Source organism: Belonocnema kinseyi, chromosome 1 (assembly GCF_010883055.1).
Source record: "Belonocnema kinseyi isolate 2016_QV_RU_SX_M_011 chromosome 1, B_treatae_v1, whole genome shotgun sequence".
NCBI classification, from domain to species: Eukaryota; Metazoa; Arthropoda; class Insecta; order Hymenoptera; family Cynipidae; genus Belonocnema; species Belonocnema kinseyi.
Genome location: NC_046657.1, coordinates 18,697,150 through 18,710,894, shown reverse-complemented (window position 1 = coordinate 18,710,894; position 13,745 = coordinate 18,697,150). Strand labels below are relative to the sequence as shown.

At 24.4% G+C, this 13,745-nt stretch overlaps 1 protein-coding gene across 1 annotated transcript in view; it reads right to left on the bottom strand.

The window, feature by feature from the left end:
• Positions 1-2,277: 2,277 nt before the first annotated feature.
• Positions 2,278-13,745, bottom strand: part of LOC117176902 (phosphoribosylformylglycinamidine synthase-like) — a 13,818-nt gene continuing 2,350 nt past the window's right edge. Inside the window, exons 2-5 of the mRNA XM_033367279.1 lie at positions 9,090-9,370; positions 3,038-3,179; positions 2,753-2,903; positions 2,278-2,672 (exon numbers count right to left, since the gene is read on the bottom strand). Coding sequence (XP_033223170.1) covers positions 2,278-2,672; positions 2,753-2,903; positions 3,038-3,179; positions 9,090-9,358 — 957 coding nt within the window. The 5' untranslated portion in view covers positions 9,359-9,370. The remainder of the gene's footprint in view (positions 2,673-2,752; positions 2,904-3,037; positions 3,180-9,089; positions 9,371-13,745) is intronic.

Here is a 13,745-nt window from a genome sequence, read left to right as displayed (position 1 = left end):
AAACTACAAATTAAAGCATTGAAAGTGGAACTCGCGAATTTTTAATTATTTAAAATTCATGTTTAAAAGTTTTTAAAATTGAAAAATGTTGTATTCAAATGCTCAATAATTTACACGTGTAAAATCGAAGTTAAGTATTAATACTTTTCAATTAAAATTTTTTTAATGACATACAGATGGACAGTAAATTTAGAATTGTTAACTCTTATAAATTATAGAATTTAAAGATTCAAATTCAGAACGAAAACTATAAATCTACGTTATCATTTTCACTGTTCTAAATTAAACGATCAAGAAATGGCCTTTACAATGTTTTAAATTATATTATTATAAGTAATTTTAAGATAGAAACATTAAAAATTGAAAAATTAAAATTTTTTGTCAAATTTGTTAAGAATTTGTAAATGTCTTTTAAAATGAATCGAATTTTTCTAGAATTTTTGGAAAATCCAGGAAATTAAAAAAAAAATTCTTTAAAATATTCCACATTTTCTTTTGGAAATTTGAAAAATCTTTTAAAATAATTTCAAATATTGTCTTAGAATAATTTTTCTAAATGAAAAATCACTTATCAATTTTCCTGGGAATCTTAAGAAAATATTTGCTTGTTCTTTTGAAGCCTTTCACAAATCTTAAAAATTTTCTAAATTTTTTATTTTAAAACTACCAGAACCTAAATTTTGTTTTAACTTAGGCTGAGGCTATTTTCACGGAAATTTGGGTATAAATACCCACATTTTGTCGATAAACACACATTTCTTTTAAATTATTTCAAATTTTTTCTACAAATAATAAGTTTACAATTATTATTTATACCTAGAAATTCAACAACTTTACTTACAACATAAACATTTTTCAAATAGAAAAATTATAATTTTAACGCTCAAGGTTTGAAGATCTTCGAAATTTTAAAGAATCAAGGCCATTCTTTTTCTTGATTAAAAAATTTTTAATTGAATGGGTTAAAAATGTAATATTTTTGACTGAAGCAATATTTCAAACTTATTAAAAGTTCAATTTCATTTTTAACGTTAAAATCTGGAAGTTCTTAAATTTGGAACGGATTTATAATTGTTTTGTCAAATCAATTATTATTCACTTTTTAATACTGAAAGTACAGATAGATTTTAAAATTAATTTACATATTTACATATTCATGAAGAGCTGGAAACAGATAATGAAAAGGAGGTATAAGAGGACAAAAGTTCGATGACATTAAAAATAAAATGTTTTAACATAGGGATATAAATAAAAGAAAAAGATAGGTTGGGTGTCTTGAATAAGAAGGAGGATAAGGAGGAGGAGGAAAAAATGGGGAGGAAAATAAGCCGAATTAAGAGGAAGAACAGGATGAGGAAAATGATGAGTGCAAGGAGGACAAAAGTTTTATAAGGCTCAAAATAAAATACTGTAATGTGATGCAAACGAAAAGCATAGGGATAGAAATAGAGAAAAGATAAGCTGGGTGTCTTGAACAAGAACAAAAAAGAGGATGATGAACAGGATGAGAAAAAAGAGGAGCATAAGGGGGAAGATATAGAGAAGGAAACGGATAATGAAAAGGAAGAGGATGACGATGATGAGATAGAGGAGGACAAAAGTTCAATGACATTAAAAATAAAATGTTAATGTGACCTAAATGAAAAGCATAGGGATAGGAATATAAAAAAAGATAAGTTAGGAGTTTTGAATAAGGAGGAGGATAAGGAGGAGGAAGAGGAAAAATAGAAGGATAAGGAGACGGAAAAGGACGAGGAAAATAATGAGGAAAAGGAGAAGAAAAGAGGTGAGGATAAGGAGGAGGAAAAAGAGGAAGAAAAGGAGGCGGATAAGGAGGAAGAACAGGATGAGGAAAAGGAAGATAAGGAGGAGAAAAAGGATGATGACAAGGAGGAGGAGTACAAAAGTTTGATAAGGCTAAAAATAAAATGTTTGAATGTGATCTAAACGAAAAGCATAGAGATATAAATAGAAAAAAAGATAATCTGGGTGCCATGAATCAGAAGGAGAAGGAGGAGGAAAAAAAAGAGGAGGAAAAGGAGGAAGAGCAGGAAGAGGATAAGGGGGAGTATAAGGAGGAGGAAAACGATGAGGACAAGGAGGAGGAGGACAAAAGTTTTATGAGGCTAAAAATGAAATGTTTTAATGTGATCTAAACGAAAATCATAGGGATAGATATAAGAAAAGATAAGCTAGCTGTTTTGAATAAGAAGGAGGAGGAGGAGGAGCCGATAGAGTAAATTTATGATCTCGATGAAAAGAAATGTATCATATGGCTTACCTGAATGGTGCGACCCCAGTAGGAAAATTGTGAGTTTCCGCCGTAAAAATAAGATGTTGCTTCATTTTTTCCAACTTAAAATTACTCGGAGCATGAGTTTCATTAGGACGAAGCCCAGTTACTTCAAATCCTTCTATCGCACTACTGTTGTCGCTAAATTTAATCACATTATTTTGATTCGATGTTGACTGTGTCTCTATAATCATATCAATAAGTGACTCCTTTTTCTCCTCTCCATCGATAATCATTCGTCCTTTGAAAAACCAATGACGACTGTGTTCACTATTTGACTGAGCCAAATCGAAACACTCCACACTCGTTGGATTTCTCTTCAGTTTAGATCGAAAGAGATCCGTATAGAAATCTAGATCCCAATTGTCGAAGGCCAAACCTTAGAAAAATTAAATCCGCTATATTTTTCGGAACTGAAAGATCTAAGAAAATAATTGATCAGAAGAGTTAAAGTTTTACCTAATTTTGAATTTACATCTTCTAAAGCTTTTCGACCTTTCGTCATTACATCGACCTCGAACCATTCTTCGGGGCGAAAACCGTGGTCGAAAGTTTCTATCGGGCTTAAATAACGACATTCTGTCATTCGATCATGCAAAGCGTTCACAATCTTTAAACAAAAATAATTAGAGCTAAGTTAAAAAAAAAGATTGTCGAGAGGTCAGAAAAGAAATGTCTCTTTCCTCGGCCCTTAAATTAAATATTTGTATGTGCATAACGCATGGATACAAAATAGGTTCTTACTTCATTTTCTGTGGTGTTGTCTACGACTGATTTAAGACGGACTAAATATCTCGTCGAAACTTCGATTCTTTTCACTTTATCTAAGTGCACAGACTTACAGATTGAGACTGCATTACTTGAAAATGGCGTTGAGAAATTTAGTCTGTAAATAAGTAAGAACCCCCAGATTAAATATGGAAAGTTTAATTAGACTAAAGTAAGCGCGCGATTTTTTTGGTCTTCCACAATTATAAATTGTTAAGTGTGAAATTAATATTTATACAAAATTTTTGTAATTTTTAGTATCTATTATTTATAATAATAGAAAAGCAAGAACAATATTTTTGGTCATTGATAAAAAATTATATATTAACATCGGAATTATTAGATATAATATTTTTGTACAATATATATACCAATATCTGAGGAAAAATATTTATGTAACAAATGCAAAATTATTAAAAGATTCTAACTCTTGTTCTTACTGTTATAATTGTTCATGCAAAACACGACTTTTTTGCGTGTAAAACCCGAATATAACTAAAGAAAAATTATTAATTTTGTTCTTATTATAACACGATTTTTCTTTAAAAACACGAATTTTTGTGTAAAACGCGAAAAAACAAAATGGTTGAACGTTATAAATCCTCTAGGAAATCTAATTTTTTGATTAAAAATATAACCGAAAATTGTCAAAAATTGTGAATCTTTTGTAAAATATATATATTTTTTTAAGCCAATTATTTCCAAACAAAAACACTAACAAATCCAAAATTATAAGGAGATTCTAAAGCTTGTTCTTTCATTATGATTTTTGTTGAAAACACCAATTTTTGTGTAACACGTGAATATAAACAAAAATGTTTAAAAGTTGTAACGCTTCTAGGACGTATAATTTGTTATTTAAAAATACTAATGTAAGATAAAAAACACTAGTAAAATCAAAAATTTTTTAAATATTCTAAATCTTCAAATCATAAAGATTTTTGTTTGAAAATATCAATTCTTAGTGTAAAACTTTAAGAAAAGATAAAATTGTGAAAAAATTGTGATGCTTTAAAATTAATATTTTTTTAATGAAAAAAGCCAAATATATCCAAACAAAAACACTAACAAATGCAAAGTTATTAAGAGATTCTAAACCTTGTTCTTATTTATATAATTTTTATAGAAAACACCAATTTTTGGGTGAAACGCGAATATAACCTAAAATGTTTCAAATTTGTTCAGCTTCTAGGAAGTCTAATTCTTTTATTTAAAATAATAATTTACGACAAAAACACTAATAAAATCTAAAAAAATATTCAAGATTCGAAAGCCTGTTCACATTTTTATGATTTTTGTTTTAAAATACTAATTTGTAGTGTAAAACGCTAACATAGCCTAAAATTGTCAAGAATTGTGAATATTCTTTAAAATAAACTGTTTTATTATTATTAAAAAAGCCACTTATTTCCTAAAAAAGACTGAAAAACACACAATTATTAAGAGATTCTAAATCTTATTCATATTAAAATCACTTTTGTTTGATAATACCATTTTTTTGGAAAACACAAACATAACCTAAAATGATTTCAAGTTTTAAATCTTCTGGATATCAGATTTTTTTATTGACTTATTTTTTAAATAAAAAATTACAACAATTTCCTACCAAAAACACTAATAAAATTCAAAAATTTTACAAGATTCTAAATATAATAATAACCTTTATTTGAATACCATTTTTTTTTTTGAACACGAACATAACCTAAAATGGTTAAAAGTTTTAAATATTCTGGACATCTAATTTTTTATTAAAAATACCGATTTCTGACGAAAAACACTAATTAAAAAAAATACCAATTTTTTGTGAAAACAATTTTTTTTCAAAAAATTGAAAATGGTCGTCCACGTCCATCAAAATTTTATTTCAAAGTCATAAAAAATCTACATTTTGTGTTAAATTTTTAAAAACATTTCTTAATCTTAAATTGCTTTAAACTTTTTGAAAAATTCTAAATATCTTTTACATTATTCAAATTTTTCATAGAAGTTTGAAAAAAATAATAAAAATTAAAAAAGTTTCCTTCAAATCTTGCAGATTTCTTTTTTCCACAATTTTCAATATTTTTGCTTTAAATATCATCTTAAAATAAATTACGATACATAAAAAATCATCAATAATTTTCTCAGAAATCATAACAAAATTATTTTGTTCTCTTGAAACGTTTTAAAATTTTTTTAAATCTTCTAAACTTTTTGTTTAGACCTTTTATAATCTATATTTTGTTTTAAATACATTAATATCTTACTAGCTTTGAAATTATTTTTGTTTTATATATTCAAAACTTTTAAATATAGCTTGCAACGTTATTCGATTTTTTTTTAAATTTTTTATTCTTGCAAAATTGAAAAATTGTGCTTTAAACTCTTCTACATTATTTTTCGAGAGTTTAGGAAATAATAACATATTTTTCAATCAATTTTTTTAATAAAACAGCAATTATAATTTTTGCTGGAATGCTAAAGAATGCATTATTTTAAAACCTTTCAAACCCTTAAAGTAATTCTAAATTATATTTTGAAAATGTGCATTTAGTTTACAATTTTCTGACAACTTTAACATTTTTTTATTATATTTGAATATTTTTAAAACTACAAAATATCTTTTGGAATCATTCCAAGTTTTTTTTTTTTTTTTTAATCATGCAAATTTTTTTTTAAATTGTCTGAAAATATTTCCGATCGTTTTTTGACACACATATTATATTAATATCTTCAAAGCGGTAAAATTTGTATTCTGTTAATCTTATGAAAATTATATTTTTCTAACCTTAACTTTATGCAAAAAATAACACATTTAAAAAAATATAGTTACACTTCGAACTAAAAATGTAAATTTTGAACTTCAATGATGAAAAAAATATACATTAAAAGGCAATTTTTCAAGCAAACAGCTCCTTTTTCAACTAAAAAAATGAATTTTTTAATCAAATGATAAATCTTAAAAAAAATTTTCAGAGAAAAAAAATATTCTACCAAAAAGTCGATTTTTTAAAACAAAATACGTACATTTTCAACGAAATAAATGAATCCAAATTGTTTAATTTTAGACGATAAAAGGTAAATTTTCAACTCAAAGTGGAACGGTTAAAGTTTCAGTGAAAAAATTAAATTTCAAACTGATACATTTTCAACTAAAATGAGGAATCTTTAACAGGAATAGTTGAATTTTATACCTACAAAAAAGCAAATTCTCAACCAATAAGATTAATTTCCTACAAAAAAGGCGAATTTTCCAAAAATTACATGAATTATTGACAAAAATAATTTAATTTTTGAATCGAAAATACAATTTTTAACCAAATACCTGTACTTGCATCCAAAAGAGAAAAAATTTTGACAAAAAATAGAATAGTTGAATGTCCAGTTAAAAATTTAATTCTTAACCACAAAAATCGGATTTTCGGAATAAAAAAGATTATCTTTCGATCCAAAAGTTGATTAAATTTTCAATCAAAAAATGAATCTTCAAGCAATGATCTGAATTTTCAACTAAAATTATTAAATATTTGATTAAAATAGTATTTTCATTTTCAGTTTAAAAAAAAATATATATTTTTAACCAAAAAAGAAACAAATTCTCAAAAAATTATTACAGTTTTCGGTAAAAAAATATATTTTCATCAAAAGAAATTTTTCAACCAAAGAAATAAATTTTGGATGAAAATGATAAATCTTCTACAAAAAAAATAAAGTTTGAATAAAATAGTTTATTTTTCAATGAAATAAATTTATTTCCTACCTAAAAGGTAAATTTTCAAATAAAATAATGAATATTTTACTTACTGGAATTTTTAACCAAGAAGAAGAATTTTTAAATAATGAAATTAAATTTAAAAGAAAAAAATATATTTTCTAACAAAAAAGTTGATTTTCTATTGAAATATCGTTGTTTCTCAAACAAAATAGGCGCAATTGAAAAAAATGAATTTTTAATTTACAAAGAAAAATTTATAATATTATTGTTAAATTTTAAACTAGAAAAGGTTCATTCTCAATTCAAAGATGAAACTTTCAATTTTTATTGGAAAAAATTAACTTTCATGCAAACTAATAATTTTCTTAATAAATCTCGAATATTTAACTGGAATACTTGCATTTACAAAAAAGAAGAATTTCTATACAATAAGATTAACTTTCTAAGAAAAAATTAATTTTTTTACCAAAAAAGTCGATTTTCTAACAACAAACTAGTTTTTTTCTTAAACAAAATACGCGAATTTAGAATCAAATAAATTTATTTTCAATTTAAAATGACAAACTTACATCCAAATTCATAAATTTTTAACTAAAAACGGTATATTTTCAACTGAAAGTGGAACAGTTAAATTTTCAGTTAAAAAAATTAACTTTTGACCAAACTGAAATAGTTAAATACAATTTTTGATAAAAAAAATTCCCTTTCATCCGAAAAAAAAAACAAGTTTTTATATATGCAGTTCCTTTTTATAATCAAAGAAATAAATTTTTAATTAAAATGATGAATCTTCACACACAAAAATTATTTTTTAAAAAGGGTGTAACTTTCAACCAATTAAATTTATTTCTAACGTAAAATTGGATTCTCAACTAAAATAATAAATATTTAACTTGAATAATTGATTTTCAACCAAAAAGAAAATTTTCGAACAATGAGATTAACTTTTGAAGAAAAAATTTATTTTCTACCAAAAAAGTTGTTGTTTTTTAATACGTCAATTTTTAACAAAATAAATTAATTTTAAATTTCAAAAGAGAAATTTTCATCCAAATTGTTAAATTTTATTCTAGAAACGGTCAACTTTCAACTCAAAGTGGAACGGCTAAATTTGCAGCTGAAAAATGATCTTTCTATCAATAAGATTAATTTTCTACAAAAAAAGACAGATTTTCCATAACCTATATGAATTTTTGAAAAAATTGTTTAATTTTTAAATAAAAAATATCAACTTTCAACCAAATAGTTGAATTTTCATCGAAAATGATAAAATTCCGACAAGAAATGGAATAATTGAATTTACTGTTAAAAATGTAATTTTTAACAAACAAAAATCGGATTTTCAGAAAAATAGTTAAATACAATTTACGGTAAATTAATTCCCTTTCATCCAAAGAAAAAACAAGTTTTCAATCATAGAGTTAATGTTTCAACCAAAGAAATGAGTTTTAAATTAAAATGACGAATCTCCCAATAAAAAAAAGTAATAATTTTCAACAAAACAGTTTATTTTGCAACCAATTAAATTTATTTCTATCCTAGAAGATGACTTTTCTTGATGACTTGAACAGGAATACATGAATTTTAAACCAAAAAGAAAAATTTTTAAATAAAGAGAATAACTTTGAACGAAAAAAATTATTTTCTACCCAAAAAGTCGATTTTTCTTAACAAAATGCGTGAATTTTCAACGAAATAAATGAATTTTCAATTAAAAATGACCAATTAAAATCCAAATTTTCAATTTGTATTTAAGAAATTGATTTTCGATAAAGTAGTTACATTTTTAATAAGAGATGAATTTCAATTAAAATGAGAAAAATTCCAACAACAAAATTAATTTTTACAAAAGAGTTTAGCTTTTAACCACATGGAGTAGAAATATCAATTAAAAAAGGTAAATTCCTAACAAAATTGTAAAAAAAGGTGTATATTATAGTTTATAAATATATTTATTTACTTTTCGAAATACTATTTCTAGTCTAAAAACTGCTGAAAGTACTTTATTTTTCTAAACGTTGAAAGAAGTAACTTTTAAGTTGTGACGAAATTTTAATTGGAACCAGAATTTTTTAAACTCCTTTCTTCTAAATCCCAGTTTTAATTCTTTGACAAAATTTCCGTTACAGATAAAGTAGAAATCAGTTGTCTAAATTGACAAAAATTACTAAAAAGAAAAAAAATGAAAACCTGAATTTTGCTACGATCAGAAAAAAATTCCCGCTTTTTTTAAATTTAATTCCCGCTAATTTTCCGATTTCCCGGTCAAGCTGCCAAGCTGTTAGGGAATAAAAATTTAATTTTCAAGAAATTCTGAATTTTGTTTGCACATACCTTGGTCCAATTTCGATCAAAACAGTCTTTTTCGAATCTTCATTTTCGAATAGACTTTTGTCCTTCAATTCGTCTCGTTCAAAAGGTGAAGTCAAAATCCATTTTATAATTTCGACCTCATTTTTATCAAATGCAGTTTCTGCCTCGATGTAATAACAGATTTCGGATTCAAGATCCGCAACCACATCAGCAACTCGAGAAACTGAGTTGATTTTTTTTGCCAATTGGCCACATTTCAAGCCCGGGGATTTGTAGAATTTGAGAATCATAACGAGGATTTACTAAATATAAGTAAATAAAAATGGTTACAAATTTAACAGGGAGGAAAATTAAAAAAGGAGTTGGAAATTAATATATTGTTTATAAAAATTTGAAAAGACTTTTATCGAAGACTCTACTTGACTGTCTGTAAGTATTTCTGAGACATGAGAGGAAACCGACCCCCTGCTGAAAAGTGATGATGAAAGAGAAACTTATCTCTTAGCAACATAATTTATATCGTAATCTCTGTCGTAAGTCTGTTTGGTCTTTTGACTGACGACTTATTTACCAATTATTTATCAATAATTGTAAAAATCAATTGAATTTTCGTGGGCTTTCTATAAATATAGAAATGATTTGTTACGAATTAAATAGGGACGACTGAAAATTCCCAAATAATAAAATTCCAGCACTGTAAAGTTCTTGAATAATAAAATTTCCAAATTGTTAAATTCTCAAATAATAAAAGTCCAGCACAATAAAAATCCAGAATAATAAAATTTCCAGATAATAAAATTGCCGAAAAATTAAATTCCCAGTAGTTTATAATATTGCCGAATTTGAAAATTCCCAAATAATCAAATCACCAGATAAAGTTCCCGAATAATAAAATTTTCGAATTATATAATTTCCAAATAATAAAATTCCTACATAATAAAATTTCCGCATAATAAAATTACCAAAAGATTACAATAATACCGAATTTTAAAGTTCCCGAATAATAAAATTTTACCATGATATAATTCGCGAATAATAAAATTTCGAAATTGCAAAATTCTTCATTAATAAAGTTTCCGAATAATACAATTTACGAATTGGAAAATTTCAAAATAATAAAATTTCCGCATCACAAAATTTCCGAATAATTAAATTCTCAAATTCATAAATTAGCGGAAAATTCCAGACAAATTAAAAATATTACCGAACTTTAAAATAGCCAAATAATAAAATTCCCAGATAATTAAATTTCCGAATAATAAAATTCCTTACAGTTTATAATATTGCAAATAATAGAAATTCTAAATAATAAAATTCCCGAATTGGAAGATTGCCGAATAATAAAATTTTCGAATAGTACAATTCTCGAATTAGAAGATTACCGAATAATAAAATTCCCTACAGTTTATAGTATTACCGAATTTAAAAGTGACCGAAATTATAAATTTCCCAATTAATGAATTTTCCGAAAATTAAATTGCATTGATTGGAGAATTCCAGAATAATAAAATTCCAGGACTATAAAATTCACGAATAAAAAAATTTTCGGTTTGTAAAATTCGCGAATAATAAAATTCCAGTATAATAAAAATCCCGAATAATAAAATTTCAAAATAAGCAAATTCCTGCATGTAATCACATTTTTGAATAATTAATTTCCGACAGTTTATAATATTAACGAATTTTAAAATTCCCTAATAATAAAATTCCCGAATTGAAAAATTCCCAAATAATAAGATTCTCGACAGTTGATAATATTATCGAATTTTTAAATTACGATGGAATAAAATTCTTAAATAATAAAATTGCAGCACTATAAAATTACTGAATAATACAATTTCCGAATTTTTAAATTCCGAAATAATAAAATTACCGAATTTTAGAGTTCCCGAATAATAAAAATCCCAAATACTAAAATCAGCAGATAAAATTTCAGCATAAGAAAATTTCTAAATAATCAAATTCCCGACAGTTTGCAATAATAGCGAATTTTAAAGTTTCCGAATAATAAAATTCTAGCATAATAAAATTCGTAAATAATAAAATTCTGTACAGTTTATAATATTGCCGAATTTGAAAAGTCCCAAAATATTAATTACCCAAATAATGAAATTCCCACATAATAAAATTCCGGTAATTGGAAAATTCCAGAATAATAAAATTCCAGGACTATAAAATTCACGAATAATAAAATTTTCGGATTTTAAAATTAACTCAATAATAAAATTCCAATTTAATAAAATTCCCGAATTGGAAAATTCCAGACTAATTAATTTTTCGAATAATGAAATTCTCGAATTAGAAAATTCTCGAATAATAAAATTTTTTAATAGTGAAATTATCTAATTAGAAAATTCGCGAATAATAAAATTGCAGCAGTATAAAATTCACGAATAATAAAATTTCCGTATTATAAAATTCCTGACAGTTTACAATAATGCCGAATTTTAAAGTTCCCGAATAATAACGTTTTAGCATAATAAAATTCCCGAATAATAAAATGTTCGCATAATGCAATTCTCGAATTAGAAAATTATCTAACAATGAAAATCCCTACAGTTTATAATTTTACCAAATTTTAAAATTCCCGAAATTATAAATTTCCCAAATAATGAATTTTTCGCATAATAAAATTTCGGTAATTGCAAATTCCAGAATAATAAAATTCAATGACTATAAAATTCACGAATAATACAATTTTCGGATTTTAAAATTATCCCAATAATAAAAATCCTGAATTGGAAAATTCCAGAATAATAAAATTTTCGAATAATGAAATTATCGAATTAGAAGGTTATCGAATAATAAAATTTTTGAATAGTAAAATTCTCTAATTAGAAAATTCCCGAATAATAAAATTTCAGCAGTATAAAATTCACGAATAATAAAATTTCCGAATTATAAAATTTCAAAATAATAAAATTCATGCATAATAAAATTCCTGCATAATAAAATTTCCGTATAATAAAATTCCCGACAGTTTACAATAATGCCGAATTTTGAAGTTCCTGAATAATAACATTCTAGCATAATAAAATTCGCGAATGATAAAATTTGCGAATTGAAAAATTTCTCATTCATTAATAAAATTTTTGTAAAATACAATTTACGAATTGTAAAATTTGGAACTAATAAAACTTCCGCATCATTAAATTTCCGAATAATAAAATTCCCATATAAATTTCCGAATAACTAAATTCTTACATTTTATAATATTGCATAATTACAAAATTTCTAAATAATAAAATTCCCGAATTCGAAGATTCCCGAATAATAAAATTTTCGAATAATGCAATTCTCGAATTAGAAAATTATCCAATAATGAAATTCCCTACAGTTTATAATTTTACCAAATTTTAAAATTCCCGAAATTATAAATTTCCCAAATAATGAATTTTTCGCATAATAAAATTTCGGTAATTGGAAAATTCCAGAATAATAAAATTGCAGCAGTATAAAATTCACGAATAATAAAATTTCCGAATTATAAAATTTCAAAATAATAAAATTCATGCATAATAAAATTTCCATATAATAAAATTCCCGACAATTTACAATAATGCCGAATTTTGAAGTTCCTGAATAATAACATTCTAGCATAATAAAATTCGCGAATGATAAAATTTGCGAATTGAAAAATGCCTCATTCATTAATAAAATTTTCGTAAACTAGAATTTACGAATTGTAAAATTTCAAAATAATAAAATTTCCGCATCATTAAATTTCCGGATAATAAAATTCCCATATAAATTTCCAAATAACGAAATTCTTAAATTTTATAATATTGCATAATTATAAAATTTCTAAATAATAAAATTCCCGAATTCCAAGATTCCCGAATAATAAAATGAATCCTGAATAATAAAATTATTAAATAACTAAATTCCTGCATATAATAAAATTTCTGAATAATGAAATTCTAGAATTATAAAATTCTCAATTAATAAAACTTTCGAATAGTGAAATTCTCTAATTAGAAAGTTCCCGAAAAATTAAATTCCCAACAGTTTATAATATTGCCGAATTAGACAATTCCCAAGTAATAAAAATCTCAAATAATAAAATCATTAAATAAAATTCCCGAACAATAAAATTTCCGAATTGAAAAATTCCTCATTAATAAAATTTCCGAATAATACAATTTACGAATTGTAAAATTTCAATATAATAAAATTTCCGAATAATAAAATTCTCAAATTCATAAATTAGGTAAAAATCAAATTCCCGACGATTAAAAATATTACCGAATTTCAAAATAGCCGAATAAAGAAATTCCCAAATAATTAAATTTCCTAATAATAAAATTCCTTACAGTTTATAATATTGCATAATTATAAAATTTCCAAATAATAAAAATTCTAAATAATACAATTCCCGAATTGGAAGATTTCCGAATAAAAAAATTTTCGAATAATGCAATTCTCGAATTAGAACATTACCGAATGATAAAATTCTCTGCAGTATGTAATATTACCGAATTTTAGAGTTCCCGAAATTTCAGAAATTTCAGGACTATAAAATTCACGAATAATAAAATTTTCGGATTTTAAAATTCCCCAATAATAAAATTACAATATAATAAAAATCCCGAATAATAAAATTTCCAAATAACCAAATTCCTGCATATAATAAAATTCGGGAATAATAAATTTCCGACAGTTTATAATATTAACGAA